At 42.7% G+C, this 21,059-nt stretch overlaps 2 protein-coding genes across 5 annotated transcripts in view; one reads left to right on the top strand and one right to left on the bottom strand.

Annotated features, from left to right (window-relative positions):
- LOC135112004 (G protein-activated inward rectifier potassium channel 3-like) overlaps positions 1–8,898 on the bottom strand; it is an 81,299-nt gene extending 72,401 nt beyond the window's left edge. For 2 of the 4 annotated variants that reach the window (XM_064025798.1, XM_064025797.1), the window contains exon 1: positions 6,569–8,894. In XM_064025798.1, coding sequence (XP_063881868.1) covers positions 6,569–7,128 — 560 coding nt within the window. In that variant the 5' untranslated portion in view covers positions 7,129–8,894. Of the gene's footprint in view, positions 1–6,568 lie in introns of all 4 variants that reach the window. The other 2 variants (XM_064025800.1, XM_064025796.1) reach the window with 2 other exon arrangements.
- Positions 8,899–9,106: 208 nt separating this feature from the next.
- LOC135111999 (S1 RNA-binding domain-containing protein 1-like) lies at positions 9,107–20,364 on the top strand. The gene is made up of 17 exons (XM_064025781.1): positions 9,107–9,232; positions 10,085–10,215; positions 10,850–11,281; positions 11,655–11,869; positions 12,179–12,290; positions 12,580–12,687; positions 13,066–13,208; positions 13,494–13,662; positions 14,126–14,300; positions 14,612–14,755; positions 15,057–15,216; positions 15,858–16,057; positions 16,886–17,075; positions 17,252–17,431; positions 17,521–17,699; positions 17,974–18,144; positions 18,419–20,364. Exons 1-17 carry the CDS (start codon positions 9,181–9,183, stop codon positions 18,604–18,606), a joined length of 2,949 nt encoding a protein of 982 aa, XP_063881851.1. The 5' UTR covers positions 9,107–9,180; the 3' UTR covers positions 18,607–20,364.
- The last annotated feature ends 695 nt before the right edge of the window (positions 20,365–21,059 follow it).

Raw genomic sequence — 21,059 nt, 5'->3', positions numbered from 1 at the left:
TTATTTCGATAATTTAAGAGAGAGAGAGAGAGAGAGAGAGAGAGAGAGAGAGAGGAGAGATGAGAGGAGAGAGAGAGAGAGAGAGAGATGGGCGCCCTTCGTTTGTTTTGTTTACAGTCGCCGCACGCTCGTGTTTAACTAGCTGTGTTTTGCAAGGCGTATTTCTTCTCCATATCTGTCACGTAGCAATTATTATTCTTTCACGGAGGACAAAGGCGTAATATTTTCTGCCACTCCTTCATTTTCCCTCCGTTACATTAGAGATCTTTAGTTAACCCTCTGCTGACTGCCGCGGGTTTAGTGTTGGTGGTGGTGGTGGTGGTGGTGGTGGTGGTGGTACAAGTTTAGTGTTTGTTTAAGTAGTGATAGTGTTTAAATAGTCGTCCCTTTGATTCTGGAGGTTTAAGTAGTCGTTCTCTTCTAATATTTGAGGCTTAGATGGTCGTTCCTCTTAATTCTCGTGGTCGTTCTCTTCAAATATTTGAGGCTTAGATGGTTGTTCCTTCTAATTCTCGAGGAAAAAATGGTCGTTCTTTTCTAATTTTTGGGGCTTGGTCGTTCCTTCTAATTCTTGAGGATAAAATGGTCGTTCTTTTCTAATATTTGAGGCTTAGATGGTCATTCCTTTTAATTCTCGAGGGTAAAATATCGTTCTTTTCTAATATTTGAGGCTTAGATCGTCATTCCTTTTAATTCTCGAGGGTAAAATATCGTTCTTTTTCTAATATTTGAGGCTTAGATGGTCATTCTTTTTAATTCTCGAGGGTAAAATATCGTTCTTTTCTAATATTTGAGGCTTAGATGGTCGTTATAATTCCTGGAGGTTTAAATGGCTGTTCCTGAGAGCCCCATATGGTAGCACTAACCACAAAGCCACCGCCTTAATACTAGATGTTTCAGTGTCTTTTCATTTATTTTTCCTCTTTAAAATCCTCCAGGTTTACTCCACAACAAAATTCCTGCTGTCTGAGAGTACATCATACCCAGTCACAGCCATTATCGTACTAAGAGTTAGCGTTTCCATATATCTTTTCTCCTCCCTCTGAGACGGCGCCAATATTCCTGTGATTCTTTCCTTACTCCTTTCCCTGTATAATAAAACCACACATTTTGAAAGGGACGCAAATCTCAGTTGTAGCCATTATCGTGCTTATAAGAGACTTCACCTTTCCATAATTCATCCATCCTCTTTTAGCGGCGAAAACATGATTCTCTCGTCCTTGCACAAAAAAGAAAAAAAATAATAATAATAATTCGAGAATCTAGACGAACATTATACCCAGTCACAATCATTATCGTACTTAGACTTTACGCTTTCATAATAATTCTTTCTCTCTTCTACATGGCGCCAATACTGATTATCTCGTACCTCCGCTTCTGGCTGGCTGAGTGCTCGGGGCCAAAACTCCGGTGCTTTGATACCCCGCCTGAGATGAAGCGGCTGTGACGTGGCAATGAGTCCCGAAACTCGTGGCGTGACGAGACTGAGGCGCGTGTTCTGAAACGCTTTTCTGTCCCACCACGAGTATTTTCCAAGGCCACAGAGGTGATTAGCCGAGTTCTCGAGAGTGTTTCTCCAGTTAATAGTGTAGAAATGCTGCTAATTTATCACTAGAACCATAAAAACACCTTTAGAAACCCGTGTAACTTCAACTACAGCCTTTCGAAAGTAATCAACGTGCGGGCAGAAGTGTTTCAGAATATTTGTCACTGGAACCATAAGAAAAAAAAACTTTACGAACCCGTGCAGCTTCTAAAGTAATCGACGCGCGGGCAGAGGTGTTTCGGAATAACTGCCACCATAACCATAAAAAAAAAAATATATATATATATATATATATATATATATATATATATATATATATATATATATATATATATATATATATATATAAATAAAGAAATCTCTAAAAACCCGTATAACTTCAACTACATAGAGCCTTTTGAAAATAATCGAGGTGCGGTGCCGCAGAAGTGTTTCTGAATATGATACTGAGTCTGTTTTAGTTCAGCAGGTGCATGGAAGACCTCGCTTGTCCCCCACATGTCCCCTTTCACTTTTATCCGAGGTCCTCCGTGACAATAGAGCGCCGGCCTTCTTGTCTTCCTCTCTTATTTAGGGGCCGGGAGGGAGGGAAGGACGAGGGGGTGGAAAGAGAGAGAGAGAGAGAGAGAGAGAGAGAGAGAGAGAGAGAGAGAGAGAGAGAGAGAGAGAGAGAGAGAGAGAGAGAGAGAGAGAGAGAGAGAGAGAGAGAGATCCAGCTACCCATTCATCCATCTATCCATCCAATCAGGTAGATAGACAGACAAACGGACATACAGACAGACAGGTAGACGGATAGGAGATGAGCTAGTTTCCTAATTGTGAAAGAGGAAGGAGACAACAGACAGACAGAGATAGACAGACGGACAGGTAAATAGATAGATGTTGTTCTCTAATTATGACAGTCAGGGGTGGACAGGTATGATGGACAGAGTATTAGTGCCTCTCATTTATATTCTCTCTCTCTCTCTCTCTCTCTCTCTCTCTCTCTCTCTCTCTCTCTCTCTCTCTCTCTCTCTCTCTCTCTCTCTCTCCCTACACGCCTCTCACTCTCACGTAAAGATTAATATTTACTTTTTCAAATACAATAACATTTTCCCTTATTTTCCCTCACTCTGACATAAACACAATCACTTCATTTCTTTTTCAGTCTTACCTTCATTTCTCGTCATTTTTCCTAAGTCTTATTCACATTCATGTAAACAAATAATTACTGGAGTACGCTCCCTGCACCTTGTTAAGTTCAAATTACGGTACGAAGATCAGATTTATATGAGCCTTGTAAGAAATTAACGATATAATTGTGTGGACTTCAAGGCTGGGAATGTTTTTGTGTGTACGTGTGTGTGTGCGTGTGTGTGTGTGTGTGTGTGTGTGTGTGTGTGTGTGTGTGGAAAGTTGAAGGATTATCAGTTTGGGCATCAAGGTTAGCGAGTGACTAACTATTAAGAGTACATTATAAATTCTTGTTGTTGTTGTCGCTGTTGTCGCTGTTGTTGTTGTTGTTGTTGTTGTTGTTGTTGTTGTTGTTGTTGTTGTTGTTTTGATTACCAACATTACATATATTAACATTACCTCCATTACAATTACAGTACAGTTCAGTTATACCTTCTACATTCCTATCCTGTACATATATTACATTTCTGGGGCCATTACAGGAATCGCAGCTACGTGGAAACGAGTTATCTTGAATTTAGCGCGTTTTGAAATTCTGAATCTAAACAAACTCTTCATTTTGGGAAAGTTACGTGTGAGCTTCCTCTTTTTCTTCCTCCTCCTCCTCCTCCTCCTCCTCCTCCTTCTGGTAACAAAATGACGCAAATATCTAACTTTTAATCAATATTTGTAAGTTCATTATTACCTCGCACTTTAATAGTAGTAGTAGTAGTAGTAGTAGTAGTAGTAGTAGTAGTAGTAGTAATAGTAGTAGTAGTGTTTCTCATCTTCAGTTACTCCACAAAAAAGTCCAAATAATCATTCTACTAAATTCAAATATCAACATTTATTTATTTATTTATTTACCTATCAATCATTATTTTTCTCATGAAAGGTTAGAGGTTAGGAGATAGAGGGGAAGACAAGATGAAGGACGAGGAAGTACAGTAAGAGAGAAGAGTTTTATGAGCTGTCCACAGTGACAAACATCAACACAACGCAGCACTGACGACACGTGTTTCGCCCTCATCAGCAACACTGTTTTCTTCTCGTTCACCGCGCAAAAAAGAGACATCGTATTCTATTGACTCATTACCGAACACATCTCATTCATCAATCGATTTTCCTGTGCTTCATTATTATTATTTATTCAGTTATGTTGACGAGAGAGAGAGAGAGAGAGAGAGAGAGAGAGAGAGAGAGAGAGAGAGAGAGAGAGAGAGAGAGAGAGAGAGAGAGAGATTGGGTTATTTGTCAACCACATATGTACACAGTTAGATCAATAAATAGACAGATAGATAGATAGATAGATAGATATTTTATTTCATTCGGCTAAAAAATACAACTAAGGAAAGCAAACATTACAATTATGAACCTTTACAAAATCGTGTGTTGAGACAGACAGACAGACAGACAGACAGACAGACAGACAGAAAGACAGAGAGACAGGCAGACAGACCAGCAGATAAACAGAAAGACAAACAAATAGACAAACAAACTGACAGAAATATAAAAAGACAGAGAGAAAAACAGACAAATACAGAGATACAAACGACATACAGACACTCAAACAAACAGACAGAAAGACGAAAAGACAGACAGACAAGCAGACAGACAAATACAGCAACACAAAAGACACACAGAGAGACAACCAAATAGACACATCCATACATACAAACATACAGACGGACAAAACAGATGTCATAAGAGTCTTTACGATGCATACATTACTTCACGATACATCAATCAGGGAGACATGAATCGCGCAGCGCACTTGAGGGATGCCCGGACAGAGAGTGACGGCGCAGTGATGAACCGTAAACACCGAGACACCATAACGACCACAACCACCGTAACCCTCATGTCACTATTGCAGCGATCTCACTATTGCATCACCATGGAAAGCTTCATTTGGCATCGTAGTAGTAAAACGTTTAAGAGAGAGAGAGAGAGAGAGAGAGAGAGAGAGAGAGAGAGAGAGAGAGAGAGAGAGAGAGAGAGAGAGAGAGTTTTCACCCTACATACTTAATGTGGAAGCTGCTGAAAGGCCTTAAGGATGAAAAGTACGTTAACAAGAACAACAGCAAAAGCAACAAAATTCTTCCTTCTTACTTTTTTCCACATTTTTTTTTTTCTGTTTCGAAGATAATAGAGTATAGAGTCGTTTTATTTATTATATTTTTTTTTAGCCCTCCAATCACGTTTAGAAGAAAAATTGGTAATGGATACAGGCAAGAACACACAAAAGTGATCCCTCGATATTATTCATTCGTTTTCTCTTGTTCTCTTTTCTTTTGTGATATTTATTAGAAAATTCGGTGATAGAGAGACAAGAACACACAACAGTTAGCGCTCTATATCGGTGGGTCTCAACCTTTCCTTCGTTCATCCACCTTTCCGGGATCTTTTGGGAAATTCTTGTGCCTTTGCGCCTCTGACGATTAATTACAAAAAATACGTTAATATTTTACGTTTTTCTCTAGTTTTAAGACTGAAAATATATAAATAAAAGTATTAGTTATATCTTAAACACACACACAAAAAAAAAAAAAAATAGCTACTCGTTTCTAAGTAATTGTTATACTGGTGCTGAATGTGTAATAAATAAAATGCCACAGCTTAAACTCGAGTAGCATCCTAGTGTAACATAATGATATAGTGCATGAATCTGTAATAATTTAAACTCAATTCATATTAATTTCTTACATACAGTAACACACAATTTCCTTCCTTAAACCATCCTCTCTAACTGCACTCTTAAATGCACTGGCCTTGTTATGCATACCCCTCCATATACCCTGTTATTTCTCTTCATGCACCCAGGTTGACTATCACTGTTCTATATTATAAACTTGTTTTCATACCTTCCTTTCTCCTTCGTCATATTCACAAGAAAACCCAATAATAATCACATAAGGAAGCAACAAAATCGATCCGTCTATATTACGAAATTTCCAAAAACAAATGACAATCTGAGAGGACATTCATTTTTACCTTTATTTATTTATCTAATTATTTATTTTCTTTTTTTTTCTCTCAGGTGCGCGGTGATGATGCTCTCAGGTTAATAATGATAATGACTTCAGTCTGTCCACATCCTGTGCAAACACCACGCGCCCCAATACACTCAGAGGTGATGATAACTGACGCTGGCTGTGGTGATGATGGTGGTGGTGACTAATGAGTGGTAAAGGCTGTGGTGATGATGGTGGTAGTAGTGGTGGTGATAGTGATGAGGAATGCAGGATGTGGTGATGGTGGTAGTGGTTATATTGATAAATAAGACAGGTCGTGGTGATGATGAGTGATGAAGCAGATGTCAGGCCGTGGTGGTGACGGTGGTGATGAGAAAGATGGTGAGGATACTGCTGTGAGGAACATGAGGCTTCATAAGGCGCCTGGTGATGGTGAAGCGTGAATGTGAACAATGATAGTGAGTGTGGATGTGGATGTGGATGCGGATGTGGATAGTTTGTAGAATGTACAATACTAATAACACTGAGACCATTGCATGAAGTGTGAATGGATGAATGGTGATAGTAATGGCGACTCACTTGCATGATCACCTTAGCTGCATTTTCTTCCCACCAACACAGCGGTGACTGGCGGTAACAAGACGGTGCATGACAGGCTGAGTCCCGCCCGTCTCGCAGCACCAGGGAAGAGTGTGGGCGGGAGTGAATTTAAAGGCCATTAATGTAGCTCATGATGAGTCGCGGTGGCAAACGAGAAGGTTCGAGGGAGTATAGTGGTGAGGGACCTGCTGATGTGTGTGTGTGTGTGTGTGTGTGTGTGTATTGCAGGGATGCGGGGCGGTGTGTGCTGGGGCGGGGCATGAGGGAAGTACAGCAGGGGATGTTCGTGCCTCACCTGAACACGCTGGGTGTCTCCGCCTCGGGAGTGTCCGCGGTGGGTGTCTCGTCGTCCTTGGGCGAGGTGGTGGCGTTGCCGATGTTGTTGTTGGTGAGGAGCATGTTGTTGGGGGTGACGGCGACGTTTTTGTGGAGGGTGAGGTTGGTGTTAGACAGTGAGGTAGACGTGGTGGAGGAGGAGGGCGGCCCCCAAGGCGTCCTGCCACCCACATCCCCCGAGGCAGTGATGGGCGGCGCGGACACGGGTGTCGCCACAGACCCGTTGTAGAGCACTGGCGAGCGGTCGCCTTCAGGCAGGATGAGGTGAGGCAGGGTGACCTCCTTCGGGCGGGAGGAGGAGGAGGGGGCGTCGAGGGGGCAGGAGTCCCGGCGGGCCAGGCGCTCGGCCACAGCGTTGGAGCTCTGCAGGCCCCGCTGCTGCTGCTGCTGTGGCTGCTGCTGCTGCTGGGGGCCAGGGCTGGTGGGACTACCGCAGGAAGATTCCCGGGAGCTGAGGCCCTTGAGAGTCTGCCACACGGGTCCCGCGGGTCCCGCACCCTCGCCGCCGCTCACCTTCATCCCGACGTCACCGCCGCACCCACATCCACGCGGCCGCCCACACGCCTGCCCCTCACACACGGTGCCTGAAGGAGGGCCTGTGTCCGGAACACTCAGCAGCGGCAGGGAAGGAGGCGGGGGTCTCTTGCGCAGGGTAGGGGAAGGCAGCCTACCCAGGGCCACCTCTCCTGGAGTCGTGGCCGAGGGTTGCAGGAGCTCCGTGCCGGCCAGCTCAGGTGGCCACGTTCGCCAGTACAGCCTCGCAACTCAACTGACCCTAGCCCTCACACTGCTCATATACGGCTGTCGTCAAGCCTTCCTTAACACCTGGCCAATTGCACAGCCGCGCTCATTAAAACCCAGTGGTGGTGAACAGCGACCAAGAGCGAGGGTCGTAACGCTAAGGTAATTACCGGCGCGCAACACTTGCACAATTGCACCGCCAGGTAAGCATAGCCACTCTATGTTCCCAAAGATCACTGGTCGCGTAATGACGCAGAACAAAACCCCAATACCACCGCGGTCACTACACTGCAATGCTGCACGCACGCGACACAGTCAGGGGCTGGATGGCAGGCAGCAGTCCACGACCCACACGTCACAACACACAACAGGTTTCTGCCGTGCTCATCCTGCATAAACCAGACGCAGCAAGCAGGGAAGGGTGTAACTAAGCACTCAGAGATCACACCGCCTCAGCTCAACTCAGAGACTCACGTAACAACGCAAGACGAGTTGAAGGCGTGAGGTGGCACGCACTCCCGGACGCCTGCACCACACGGAGGCGGAGCGTGGTGGTCGCAGCGGCGGAGACTCGCGACGCGCTTGGAGCTCTCAACACTTGCTGTGTGCTCGAAGCTGCGGTGCGCGTGGTGTTGGCGCGCCCTGAGAAGACGTCAGACTGCCCTGCCCCACCCCGCCGCCCCGCCTCCACGCACCTCTACACCGCAGCCTTCCATTACCAAATGTCTCCCACGGCAAGAAGTACTGCCAACACACTCCTCTGGCCACGGGAATGCCGCGGCACCTCAGGCTTGGCCCACACGCCAGGCACTGGACTGCTGAAGGCCTCGGTCAGGTCAGGTAGAGGCTCATGTGCATAATAGCCGAGTTGATGAGCTGTGGATCCCGCGGGCTCTGCGTTATTGCTTCCAGGTGATAATGTGTCCTCACCTCGTCGCCAAGGGTCACTCCTCCTGCCCACCCCGTCTCGCCCCGCTGGATTTTCACACTGCATCATCTTTTTTTTCCTCTACAAAATTTTCCCCATGGAGTGTGTGTGTGTGTGTGTGTGTGTGTGTGTGCGTATGATATAATTCATCACTCTCCTGCGCATCACGTGTTGGTCTCCTGATTGCCAGCCACACCTTTCCCATGAGACATTCAAAGGATCTATTGATGAGACTGAGACCTTCCTCACACCACGCACCTCATCATCTTCAGGGAGGACTGTGACTGCTCGGTACTCTGTGGGAGAAGAATAGATAAATAGATAATGGAAGAAATATTCATAATAATAAAAAAAAAAAAAACACTTCCCATCTCAGTAGACGGTAATCTCAGTCTGGCAAGTGACGAAAAACGTGTGGCGGGAGTGGGTGCCATCATCTTTTATATATAATATTTGCGCCCCATTGCAATCAAAATGAACGCAATACCAATTTCATCGTAACAGGAACATTTCAATTGGTCGCTGACTTAAAGTTCAATAGCGTTTTTTATACTTTATTATTTTTTTGCGCCGTGGCGAACGAAAGAGTAATTTGAAAACGGGCGCCATTGGAAGTCGCTCTGCATCGCACACATCAGAAAAATTGTATTTCATTATGATTTTTCTATTCTAAACTATACAATAAATAAAAATACATTTATCACTATGAATATTAACCCTAGATTTTCACGTTATCATAAACATTTAACCACTCTACGTGTTGCTAATAGAAAAATAAATGATAAGAATGAAATTATGTTTAGAACATTTGGCGATACGAAAGTAGCATTTTAATTAATTTATTTTTTTTAAGGGTAAGTTTGTTTCTTATAGAAGATATTGGTTCAGGAAGTTAAAGCATCATGAATATAAATAATCTCTGTTCCCTCCACGCCAAAATGTCAACACAGGAAGGTAGTAAGACCTTAAATCAGTCTTATTTTTCACTGATAACAAACTCCATTTCCCTTAATGACAGGTGTGCTTGACGTGCAGTTCCTTCTGATGTATTATACTTAGAAATTGATTAAATTCAAGGCGTGAGTTAAGAAATATGGGGTGAAATAGGAATGCCTTAAAATGCTTGGGAAAAGTCTGGTAGAAATACAGGGCTTTCCTAAGTTATTGTGTTGCTTTTCTGGTACTAATGGCACGTGTAGGAATTGGATATAGGATGTCAAGATCCCCAAAACCACACGGGAATTTATGTTGAGAGAAAAAATGGCCATGGTAAAGTGAAACATTTCTGGGGTTTGTTTATTTTCGGAAGTTTTATTATGAGTGGTGGTGAGAAAGCGGGGCTCTAGGGGGGAGAAGTTAAAATGGCCTAATTTGGAGATGTATAGAAAGCTTAAGGATGATAATCAACATGTTTTGAAGCGGAAAATTTCTGGCGTATCCTAATCTAATCAAACTGCAGGTTATGCTCCCCCCACCCCCACGGATCCCCCAACGACACTAACCTAACCAGGGTACAGGGGAGCTATGCCTTTAGTGTTATTGAAAAGTTCTCTCTCATGAATTATGTTATTAAGAATGACAAGCACTGGTCTTTTTTTGGGTTTCTGCATTGAATATGCCTACATTTACTTACTACACACACACACACACACACACACACACACACACACACACACACACACACACACACACACACACACACACACACACACACACACACACACACACACACACACACACAAATGGGTAGCTATTTACACTCCATCTTCCCTTGACACCCTAACTCACCAAGCCTTTCCTCCACAGCACTGGACAGTTCCATAGAGATCCTGGAGGAAGTACAGAATGTGAGACCAATGAACTCTGGTGTAGCACTGGAGGTGGAAGTTCTTTATGATGGTGGTGGCAGCAGCAGTGCCGACCCTCAGATTATACAGGTAAGTGTGTGGTGCCAGCCTTCAAATTGTACAGGTAAGTTTGTGGAGTGCCAGCTGTCATGGTGTAGCGCTGAGGAAAATTTGTTGAGTGTCAGTGTTGGTGCAGTGCCATAGCAAGTGTTGAGTACCAGGTGTCAAGATGCAATGCCGAGGTAAGTCTTTCCAGTGCCAGGTGTCAAGGTGTGGAGTGACAGAGATCTGCTGGAGAATGACAATAATTGACTGAAATAACTTTTTGCTTATTAATTACTATACACTATTTTTTTCAATCCACAGTCTACAGGATGAAGGCATCAGCAATAAAATTAATGAATCGAATGAATGAACCTAATCTGATGTAATCTGACCTAGCACACAGATGAAAATGCTAATGTTGTTTCAGTATTATCCGGCTGCTTGTTATAAGTGGAGCTGCATGGCTGGAAATGTGACTGGGCAGATTGTGAAGTGTTGGGTAATGGTTACTTAAAAATAGATGATAAGAGAATAATTATGTCAGCATGTGTGTGGAGTGTTATAAGAGGGAAGTGTGTGTGGCAACAGGATGCATTGAGAGACATTGTGGTGTGGTGCAGAGAGAAGGAAAACATTGAGGCAGTGATGCAGATTATAACACAACATTTTCACTCTGCAGCAGGATGAGGTGGAGCACATTGCCACTAACACTCTGCACCAAGAGCAGCAGCAGCAGCAGCAGCAGCAGCAGCAGGAGACACCACCACCCAAACGATCACAGCGGCAGCGGCGGCCGGTGCAGCAATACCACCAGCAGCAACTGGAGCAGCAGCAGCAGGCGGCACAGCAGAGGCTTCAGCGACAACAGCAGCGGCAGCAGCAACAAAAGCAGCTGCAGCAACAGCGAGCCCAGCAAAGACAGATGTTGCAGATGCAACAAAAGCAGTTCCAACAGCAGCAGCAACAGCAACAACAGCAGCAGCAGCAGCAGAGCCAGCCACGGGGAGTGAAGCGCAAGGAGCCGGAGGTGCAGGTGGTGCGGCAGCCCAAGGCACAGAAGACCAGCCGGGGGGAGGTGGGCGGTGCTGGCACTCTCAAGTACCGCAAGAGGGTGAGTGTCAGGCTGCTGGGTGGCTGCTGATGTGAGAGTTGTGGGATTTGTTTGTTTGTGATTTAAAAATTTCAAGACTCATTGTTAAGCGTTTTAAATTCAAGATTTGTTGTTAATCACTTCAAGCACTTCATTAAAAGAGAAAAGTATTAATGGTGTATGGGTAAGTAGATGAACAGCCCATTATTAAGACTGATTTTAGGGTATCTGGGTATTTTTTGTTTACTTATTCATGTTGAACCACATCTTTTGAGGTTTTCATCCTGTTGAACCCCATCACAGCCACCAGACACAGATGCATGTGTAGGTAGAAATAGTCAAGCATACTGCATTTATTCTCATTTATCCAGTCTGGTGTAACATTCACCTTCAGATTCCAGACGATGATATCCAGATCGTGTTTGAGTGGGATCCAGCCACGGTGATAGCAGAGCGGCAGAAGGTGGAGGAGTGGGTGGCCAAGAATGTGGTGACCATGTTTGACCAGGAGAACACACTGCCCTTCATTGCCCGCTACCGGAAGGACAAGACCGGCAACATGGATGTGGAGAAGCTGCGTGAAATCCAAAACACTTACTCTCAGTTAAAGTAAGTGTTATTTTGATCCCATGGGTGTATCTGTTTATTTTGTCATTAATTGTGCTTAATTTATACCATCACTTGGGCAGGAAATGTCAATATATTTCAGCTTTTTTTCATATGTTAGGAAATCAGTAATCTCAGTTAATGTAAGTGTTATTTAGATCCTGCTATGTATCTCTTCATTTTGTCGATGATTGAGCTTAAACTTATACCCTCATTTTGGCAAGAAATGTGAACATCTTTCAGCTTTTTTTCATTTATATGGAAATAAGTAGTACTCCCTTAGAACTAGATATGTATCTTTGTATTTCCTAGGCATGTTCAAGAGCGGGTGGTGAAGATCCTGAAGACAGACAACAAAAAGTTGCCAGAGGACCGTAAGGAGTCACTGCTGCGAGCCACGACCATGCATGAAGTGGAGCACCTGGTGAGCTTTCATCCTGCTCCTTTTGCACTCTGGGAATCACTTCTCCCCTCCTTCACCCTCACTGGGAACTCTGGCATAGTCACATGTGTCTTAGGTCTTGTTGTACTTACTCAAAAAAGTGTCAGCAGACAAGTGTAATGGAATGAGGACTAATTGTGTTGTATACATTGCTTTACTCATTGTTCCTTTGTAATATTGTTGTCTTTTAACAAATAATTCAAAGAACTCATGTTCTAGAGAGAGTTTTTCATTGGGTTATGTCTGACACATGTTTGTCTTGGCCACACAGACTGCTGCATACAAGGGCAGTGGGAAACGTACTTATGCTGAGCGAGCGCGTGAGCTGGGGCTGGGGCCAGCAGCCATGGAGGTGCTGCAGGGTATACAGAGCAAGTTTGTGAGTGTGTCCTCACTTTACACATAAGCATTGATTGAACAGTGTTAGTTGTTCAGTTAATTGTATGTCTTATCCTGCTTACCCCACTTTTTTTTGAGGGGAGACAGCCTTGGTATATGTATGTTTGTATAATTGTTCAGTCTAACTTTGGAATTTTTTGGTCATGTTGTGGTGGCTGATGTATTTAATGATCTGTGAACTTAATGATATCTCTTTCAAGCTCCATTATTCAAAATGATCACTTGTATACCTAATTATTAACAAACCTGCAGCACTCTCAGCCACACACAAGATAAGTATTACCAATTCTTTCGCACTATCAGCTGTACACAGGATCAAGAGTCAGCCTGCATCTCACTGGGTTGATCTTTCCCTCAGGTTGACCAGCAGGAGCTGTACCCCCTCATTGACCCCAACCGTGAGGGCCTGCGCAGTGTGGAGGAGGTGGAGCAGGGGCTGCAGCACATCATTGCTGATGTCATCAGCAAGGACCCACAAGTGCTGGACTGTGTGCGGCGCCTGTGAGTGTTGTGATGGTGTGCAGAGAGGACTCTTGAAAAGTTCAGTTTAAAAAAGAGATTGAACGTCAACTTGGAGACATGACGGCAGACCTTGAGGATGGCGTTAACATTCCTGCATAACACAAAAGATAAACACAGCAACTTCAAGCCTCAAATAATATTATATCATGTAATTAGAGTAATATAAACACTTAAAACACTCAGGGAAACTTAAAAAAAAGTAAGTTTTATATATATAATGTATTTATAACTATTATCCTTATATTTCCCAATTGCCATCTGAAGGATGAAGATGTGTGAGCCACTTTTGGAATGCACCAAGGCACGGAAGCAGCAGAAGAGGGACCAGGGCAAGGTGGCCAGTAGAGGACCAGGACCCAGTGATGATCTCTGTGCAAAATATGAACATTACTTTGATTTCAAGTGCATGGCATGGCACACCAAGCCCCATGCAGTGAGTGAAGCTCCCTTGTTGGTCCAGGCTTTTATCAGCATTTGGTTTAACATCTATATTTTCCTTTATGGGATTAGAGGTTTTATGAGTCTCTGCCACTTTGCTGTCCTAGGCAATCTCATGTCTTCTTCCACTCACTGTCTCCATGTCTTCATACTGGTTTCCTTTTTATCTACATTTGATTTCCTGTCAGATTAAACTAGAGTGAATTATGAATTTTGATTAGGCATTTTCCTCTCTGATGTTCATTCTTCTCATGTCTTACTGATCTTTTATCTACTTTCAAATCCTTATCAGATAAAACTAGAGGGAATTTTAAATTTTGTTATCATAATCGTATTTTTTTCCAGTGATCTTGTGAACATCACTTTATGTATAGTTATGGGATACATTCTATGTTGTAAGGGTGTGTGCATTGTTTACTGAGTCTAATGAAATGTGTATTTATTTGTAACCTTTGCAGATCCTGGCTATGAACCGTGGGGAGCACCAGGGAGTGTTGACGGTCAAGATTGTCATTCCAGAGAACACATATCGCTATTTCTTCAACTTCTGTCAGCAAAAGTGGCCAGGTCATTCTCAGTATTACCGCACCCAGCTTGTCATGATGAGCACTGAAGATAGTTGGGAGAGACTGGGTATGTTACTATATCTTGCTGCTTGATCTACTCACGTCTTGAATGACCATTTCATACACAAGATCTACACATGGCCTTCCTTCCTTTGTTCCCCATTTAGAGGTGAATCTCTGTCAGTGGGGCCAGCCTCTTCCAGTCTTACCTCTTGAATTATTCCTTCTCTTCTAAAAAAAGATGACAACACATGGCACTTTCTATAAAACACACTTACTCACATCCACCTATCATTAATATCTACCTCAAGATCTTTCAGTTATATGAGAGTCCTTTTTTCCAATATGTAATACTTATGCTTGTTCTTTACCCACCAGTGAGGCCCTTCATGCAGCGACAGATCCGCAGTGAATTGACAGAGAAGGCTGAGATAGCATCTGTCGAGGTGTTTGCTGCAAACCTGAGGAAGCTGCTGCTCACCCCACCAGTGCGAGGGAAGACAGTGCTTGCTATTGATCCAGGTGTGTAGTATTATGGCGAGTCTTTTGAAACGCTTCTGTGCTGCACCTCCATTATGTTCAAAGGGTTATAGTCAAAGTTATGTGTGTTTTTAAGGATGTTTTTTATGGTTCTAACAACAAATTAACATGTATTAACAGGAAAAACACACTTGAGAATCCAGCTAACCATCTCTGTGGTCTTGGAAAGTAGTTGAGAGAGCAAAGTGTTTCAGAATACAGGCTTTCTTCCTCCCTCCCCATCTCTCTTTCTGAGCATAACCAAGCAAAAACACCATTACTGACCTTCACAACTTGCCCACAGGATTTGCTAATGGCTGTAAAATAGGAGTGACCGATCCAAATGGGGACAAGGTGCTCACTACTACTATATATCCCTTCCGTGGCAACCAGCACATGCAAGCAGAGGAGTGGATCAAAGACCACAATGCCCGCTCCCTCAGAGAGATTGTCCACAGATTTGGGTAAGGAGTCAGGTTTGTGCATATATAAGCTCCACTGAACCAAGGGAAGGATGTCTCATAGTCTGTATGTGTGGGGAATAAGAATTGCTGTGTTTCAGGGACAGATTCAAGCCTGTTTTCTTTTCATCCTTTGTTGTTTGATGCGAGTTCGTGTTTAGAATAAGAAGTTTAGTGGGACAGAGTTAGTGTGAGGCTTTGATGCTTAGTTTTATTGCTCTAAGTCTTGCCTATAGTTTCATTTACTTGTGTGTGTTTAGAGGAACTTTTGTGTGGTAGTAAAAGTATTAGTGTGAATGTTTAGTCTCACCTTATTTCCTCTTTACAATATTTAGGTTCTGAAGGTTTCTATTGATCCTTTACATAATTTTTAAATACTTGAGAAACTTGAAAGAGAGTGGTTAGATAATGTAACTCTAAATGTTTCTGTGAATCTTTTTATTCATCATTTTGAAATATAAAAGAGGTTAGACAGTGTAAGTAACTCCCTTCAGATGTGAGCTGTTTGCTGTGGGTAGCGGCTGTGGGTGCCAGGAGACGGAGACTTGCCTGATTTATTTAAGTTCTGAAGGTTTCTATAGATCCCTTACATTATTTCTAAATGCTTCTGTGAGTGTTAGACAATGCTAATAATCCTCCTTCAGATGTGAGCTGTTTGTGGTGGGTAATGGCTGTGGGTGCCGGGAGACGGAGACTTACCTGAGCCGCCTCATTGCACAGAAGTGCTTTGAGCCGTACAATGTGCAGTACTCCATCATCAATGAAACTGGCGCATCCCAGTACTCTGTGTCCGCTGAGGCGAAGGCAGAGTTCCCAGGTCTTGATCCAAACCACATTAGTGCCTGTGAGTTGTAGGTAACTAGCCATCATGTTTCATCCTTGTGGGTGTGTGTATGCTGCCTAGACCACTATTAATCACACTGAGTACTGGTGTTTGTGCTCATTTCCAGTCTTTCTATTCTTATTCATTGCCTTTTTTTGTAATCAAGGTCTGCAGAAGGGCATGGCTGACTTGAGGGACCACATGTATGTTGATTCTGTTTTATTGCTTTGTGTTTTGGATCCTCTAAGCAGGACAGTTGATGTTAACAGCACTTATTTTCAGTTTAATGTATTTTTGCTGTATAAGTAGGTGATAAAAATTAGTGTTAGGTGGAAACTTTGACTTGAAACACAACAAGGGATCAGTTTAAAGATCTGATAATACTTTTTTGTCATGCAGTGTCCTGATTACATGTAACAAAAAAAATGGAGGAACTTTAAGTAATGATTTGATGTTGTATTTGTGAGGAGACATGGAAGGAAAGAAACAGTAGAGAGCATTGTAAGTAGCAGAAGAAATACAATATAATTAAAGGATTTGATGCCTTGCTCCTTTGATGGGAGTGATTGTCATGCGTGGTTTGCTCAGATAATGGAAAGGGAATCTGTCTGTCATGGCAAGATAGGCATGGCGAGGTTGAACTAGCTTTATTATCTGGACTTGTGAAAATTGCAGTATATGTAGTGCAGTGAAGACCAATTCTTTTTTCCTCTAGTGGTCTAGAGGCAAAGATACAAGGGAATACAGATTAGTGTATGTATGTAGGCACCTTGTCTTGGATATCCTCCTCTAAGAGCACAGTTTGAAGTAGCACCATTCATCATTTCTTTCATTGATGTTGGTCATCAGTGTCGCTGGCGCGGCGGCTCCAAGACCCGCTGCTGGAGTACATTAAGGTACATCCTATGCACATGGGTGTTGGCATGTACCAGCACGACATTCCTGAGCGCATCCTCCACGCCTCGCTTGACTCTGTCATGACGGAGTGTGTCTCCTTTGTGGGTGTTGACATCAACTGTGCTTCAGAATTTGTACTTAGGTGAGTTCTAAGCATAGTTTTTTTAAGTATTACTCCATGTTCTGTGTAATGCAGCAAGTGCTAAAAATTGGACTTGATCAACTGATGACTCAGGCAGGTAGTGTGAAGTGTGGAAGCAAGTAGTGTGTTTATGCAGAGCTTCACTCAGTTGATGAACAATGTTTTCCTCTTTTCAGGAAACTGTCCGGCTTGAACAAGTCACGTGCAGCAAATATAGTGGAGTACAGGAAGACCAAGGGGCCCTTCATAAACAGGGAGCAGTTGAAGTCTGTGAAAGGGGTGGGGCCTCGCACCTTTGAGCAGTGTGCAGGCTTCATCAGAATTATGCCTGAAACACTTGCCAGTGAAGTTAACAGGTAAACATTTCAGATATTACCTACTATACAATATCAGTAGCTAAGTTCTGTAGACTCATTTACTTAACTGTAATTTGCTTTACTGCCAGAACTCCCCAAGGAAAGAAGCGGGCAGCGAAGGAGGCAGTAAACCCCTTTGACCGCACAATGATCCACCCTGAGTCATACGATGCAGCATCAAAGTTTATAAGCATGGTTGGCGTGCACCAGCAGGATATTGGCAGTGACCACTTCATCCGCACTCTGCAGCACTTCATGCAGACAGCCAGTGAGTTCAAACACCATGGAAATCCTACTTTTTTTTTTTAAGCTAGAGGGATACTGGCCTAGGACAACAAGAGAACAAAAAAGGCCCTCTGAGGTGCCAGTTCCTAAAGAAAGGTAAAAAAAGGATCATCCAGAATTGGAGGATTTTCAGACAGCAATTATTGTTACCACTAGATGCCTTTTATGGCTTCTATGATTTGCACTGATAATGCATTCTGATGCATTCCAGTAGTCCATTGTTTTATTTCTGTACTGTAAAAATGTTGTTTTTGCAGGTGTGGAGGATGTAGCCAGGCAGTGTGAGGTGAGTGTGCCCACCATGCAGCTCATCATTGAGGGTCTGGCTCAGCCACTTGACTACGACATCCGAGCACAGTTTGAAAAGCCACTCTTCCGCCAGGGTGTCACTTCCATAGACGACATATCTTTGGGCACCAAGCTCAGAGGTGGGTTTTGTGTGCTTGTTTTTACCTCCTCTCCATGATTATCACATTCCTGTCACTCAGTTATTATTAGTTTTCATTGTTGCATTTCATAATTTACTTTTACCAAAAGATTGATAATTCATATTGAAATTACTTATTTAGGAATGTTTGAATTTATTTATTTCATATTTGGTTATATGAATAAGCTAATAATGAGAATTAATGTATTATTGAATGCTGTAAGCCTCTGCCCTCCATCACTGCAAAATAGCCAAGCCACATTGTCTTTCTACAGGTTCTGTCAGAAATGTGGTTCACTTTGGAGCCTTTGTGGATGTTGGTCTTGGTCAGGACGGGCTGGTGCACTCCTCAAGGATGGGTGGGATGCGGTTGGAGCTCGGCAATGTTGTGGAAGTGACTGTCGTTAATATTGACAAAGGTCGTGGTAGGATTGGGTTAATGCTGCATAGAGTGTTGAGTTGAAGACTCTGTGTGTGTGTTACCTGAACACTGTGGTGGGTGAATGTCTGTGTTGTCTCAAGGAAATTATGGATCTTCAGAGAGTTAATTGAGAAATATTTTGAAACAAACAAGTATTTTGTTCATTTCATAATTGGAGAACCACTGTTTGTGAAGTGTTGGAGTTGAGTTCAGTAATGGTTGATTTTTAATGTTCCAGCGACTGTTAATCCATGGTGTTACAACAGACGTAGACTGTTCTGATAGTGTTGCCATAGCTGTGGATGCCAATCGTGTGTTGTACAGTGAAGAGACATAAACAGTGGATTTCCAGCCCAGTGTCATCCACATGAAGCTGTGGATATCAGTGTACACTTCAATAGGACCAACTTATTGCTAAGGAGAATGGTATCCTTAAGCAGAATATACTGCCCAAGACACTAGAATGGGTGTCTGAAGCACAAAGCTGCTGGTGACAGTTCCTTATGCACACTGTCCCAGAGTTACTATAATGTGAAACACAATGCCAAGATTTTTGTTATTTTAAGCTAGTGTAAAGTTATCCTGTTATATTGAGTTGCAATGAGCACAAAGCTAAAATGTTTTTGATGCAACAATAATGCATTGTAGTTCCTGTACAGAACATTCCTGGGAGCACCTCACCACCTTGCTGATGAATGGGCTCCAGTATTTAGCATTGCATTTATGTAACTAAACAACATTATTGAGTTTGTACCTGAATTCAGTAGAAGCAACATATTTGTTACATATGGTATTTGTGGATCTGTTGGTGTTTGTCCAGAGTTCCTAACTGGCCTCACTAATAACTACCAAGATGTTGGAGGCATGTGTACATACTCTTTAAATGTCTAGGAAAAGTTGTTAGGAAAGGAAAAACTCTGGCCCATGAAACTTTGTAATGATCGAGTCATTTGCCCAATGTGTTGTCAGGGACTTGACAGGGACCCAAGGTGCTGACCATTTCATCATACATATGGATCTGGGCTTCCAATTCTACAACCTAACAATTGAGTAATGAGGATTTATGCAGCAAATTGGTCACTGAACCGTGAGCCACAGGCCTCCTGCAAGGCATTTGCCATTGGCTGACTGTGTGAGAGGTTTTATCTGTCTGTTGGCCTGGCTGCCTGCATATACTCTGTTCCCGTGAGGAGTGGATCGTGTTTAAGGTAATCTGAACCTCCAGTCCTCATAGTGCAGTGCTTTGGTAATGCCAAGTGTTAAAGACAATGGACACATTCAGACAAGTGCAATATGTGATGGAAGAATTTTTTTTTTTTTTTTTCATACACATATAAATCTTAAATTTCATTTTTCTGGTGCTAAGAAATTACCTTAGTAATTTTTTCCCATTACATAAAATTGTCACCAGTCCACACAGAAATCAACATCTTCCTCTTCAACAAAAGGTTTAGGGCTCATGACTCGGTGATCAGACTAGCAGCAGCATCATTGATGAAACACAGACTTGTAATAAGTAAGGCATTATGTGCTGTGCTGCAATATCATAGGCAACCACACAAGGAGTGTGTGACTGATACTTGTGCAAAGAGCAGTGAATTTCTTTAGTGAAGACCATCCAGAACAATGTTCTGCTTTTGAACGTGTTTGATTATTGAATAGCTTGCACTGTCATGGAAACAAAAGTATCATTTCATAATTGGTGATTTTTTTTTTTTTTAATGAATGTAACACATTGCAAGTAAGGTACTACAAATTGTCATCTAAAATTAGTTTTGATAAATAAAATCTGAAAAGATGCATTTCGTCCTTTCAAAAGCGTTGAATATTATTAGAATGGCGAGGTCCAGTAGGACAAGCTAGCTGTCTCTCCACTTTCCCTCAGCATCGGGTTAGTGTACCTAGTCACAGTTCTTTGATACTGAGCAGCATGCATCAAGTATAAGAAAAGGGTTTCATGAGATGAGAAGACATGTGGAATATGCCACAGCACAGGCATAAATTTGATCACAGAATGTGGAGTTGGGAAGGGAACCTTTCAAGAATAAAAGCACGGGGTTGGTGTCTTCGAGAAGGTAGATGTAGGGTTGCCATAAGTCCGGATCAGCGTTGCCAGATTGTTTTGGCCATATTATCGTACTACACAGGTTGAAATTACTGTACTTCTGGTAAAATTATCGTACATATGTAATTATTCCAAATATTATGCAAATATTATCGTATTGTCGTATGAGTTCCATTGTACATCGTACACGGGCAAAAATTATTGTACTTGTTCAATAATTATCGTACGTCTGGCAACGTCAACCTGTGTAGTACGATAATATGGCCAAAACAATCTGGCAACGCTGACTGACTAGTTAGTCAGTGTGTCGCGTTTATAGGTGGTTTAGTCTGTTTCAACTCCTAGCCTGACTTTTTTTTTTTTTTTTTTTTTTTTTTTTTTTTTGTGTGTGTGTGTGTGTGTGTGTGTGTGTGTGTGTGTAACCACGCCA

The sequence above is a fragment of the Scylla paramamosain genome, chromosome 23 (genome assembly GCF_035594125.1).
Source record: "Scylla paramamosain isolate STU-SP2022 chromosome 23, ASM3559412v1, whole genome shotgun sequence".
NCBI lineage: Eukaryota > Metazoa > Arthropoda > Malacostraca > Decapoda > Portunidae > Scylla > Scylla paramamosain.
This window is presented reverse-complemented; position numbering and strand designations above follow the sequence as displayed.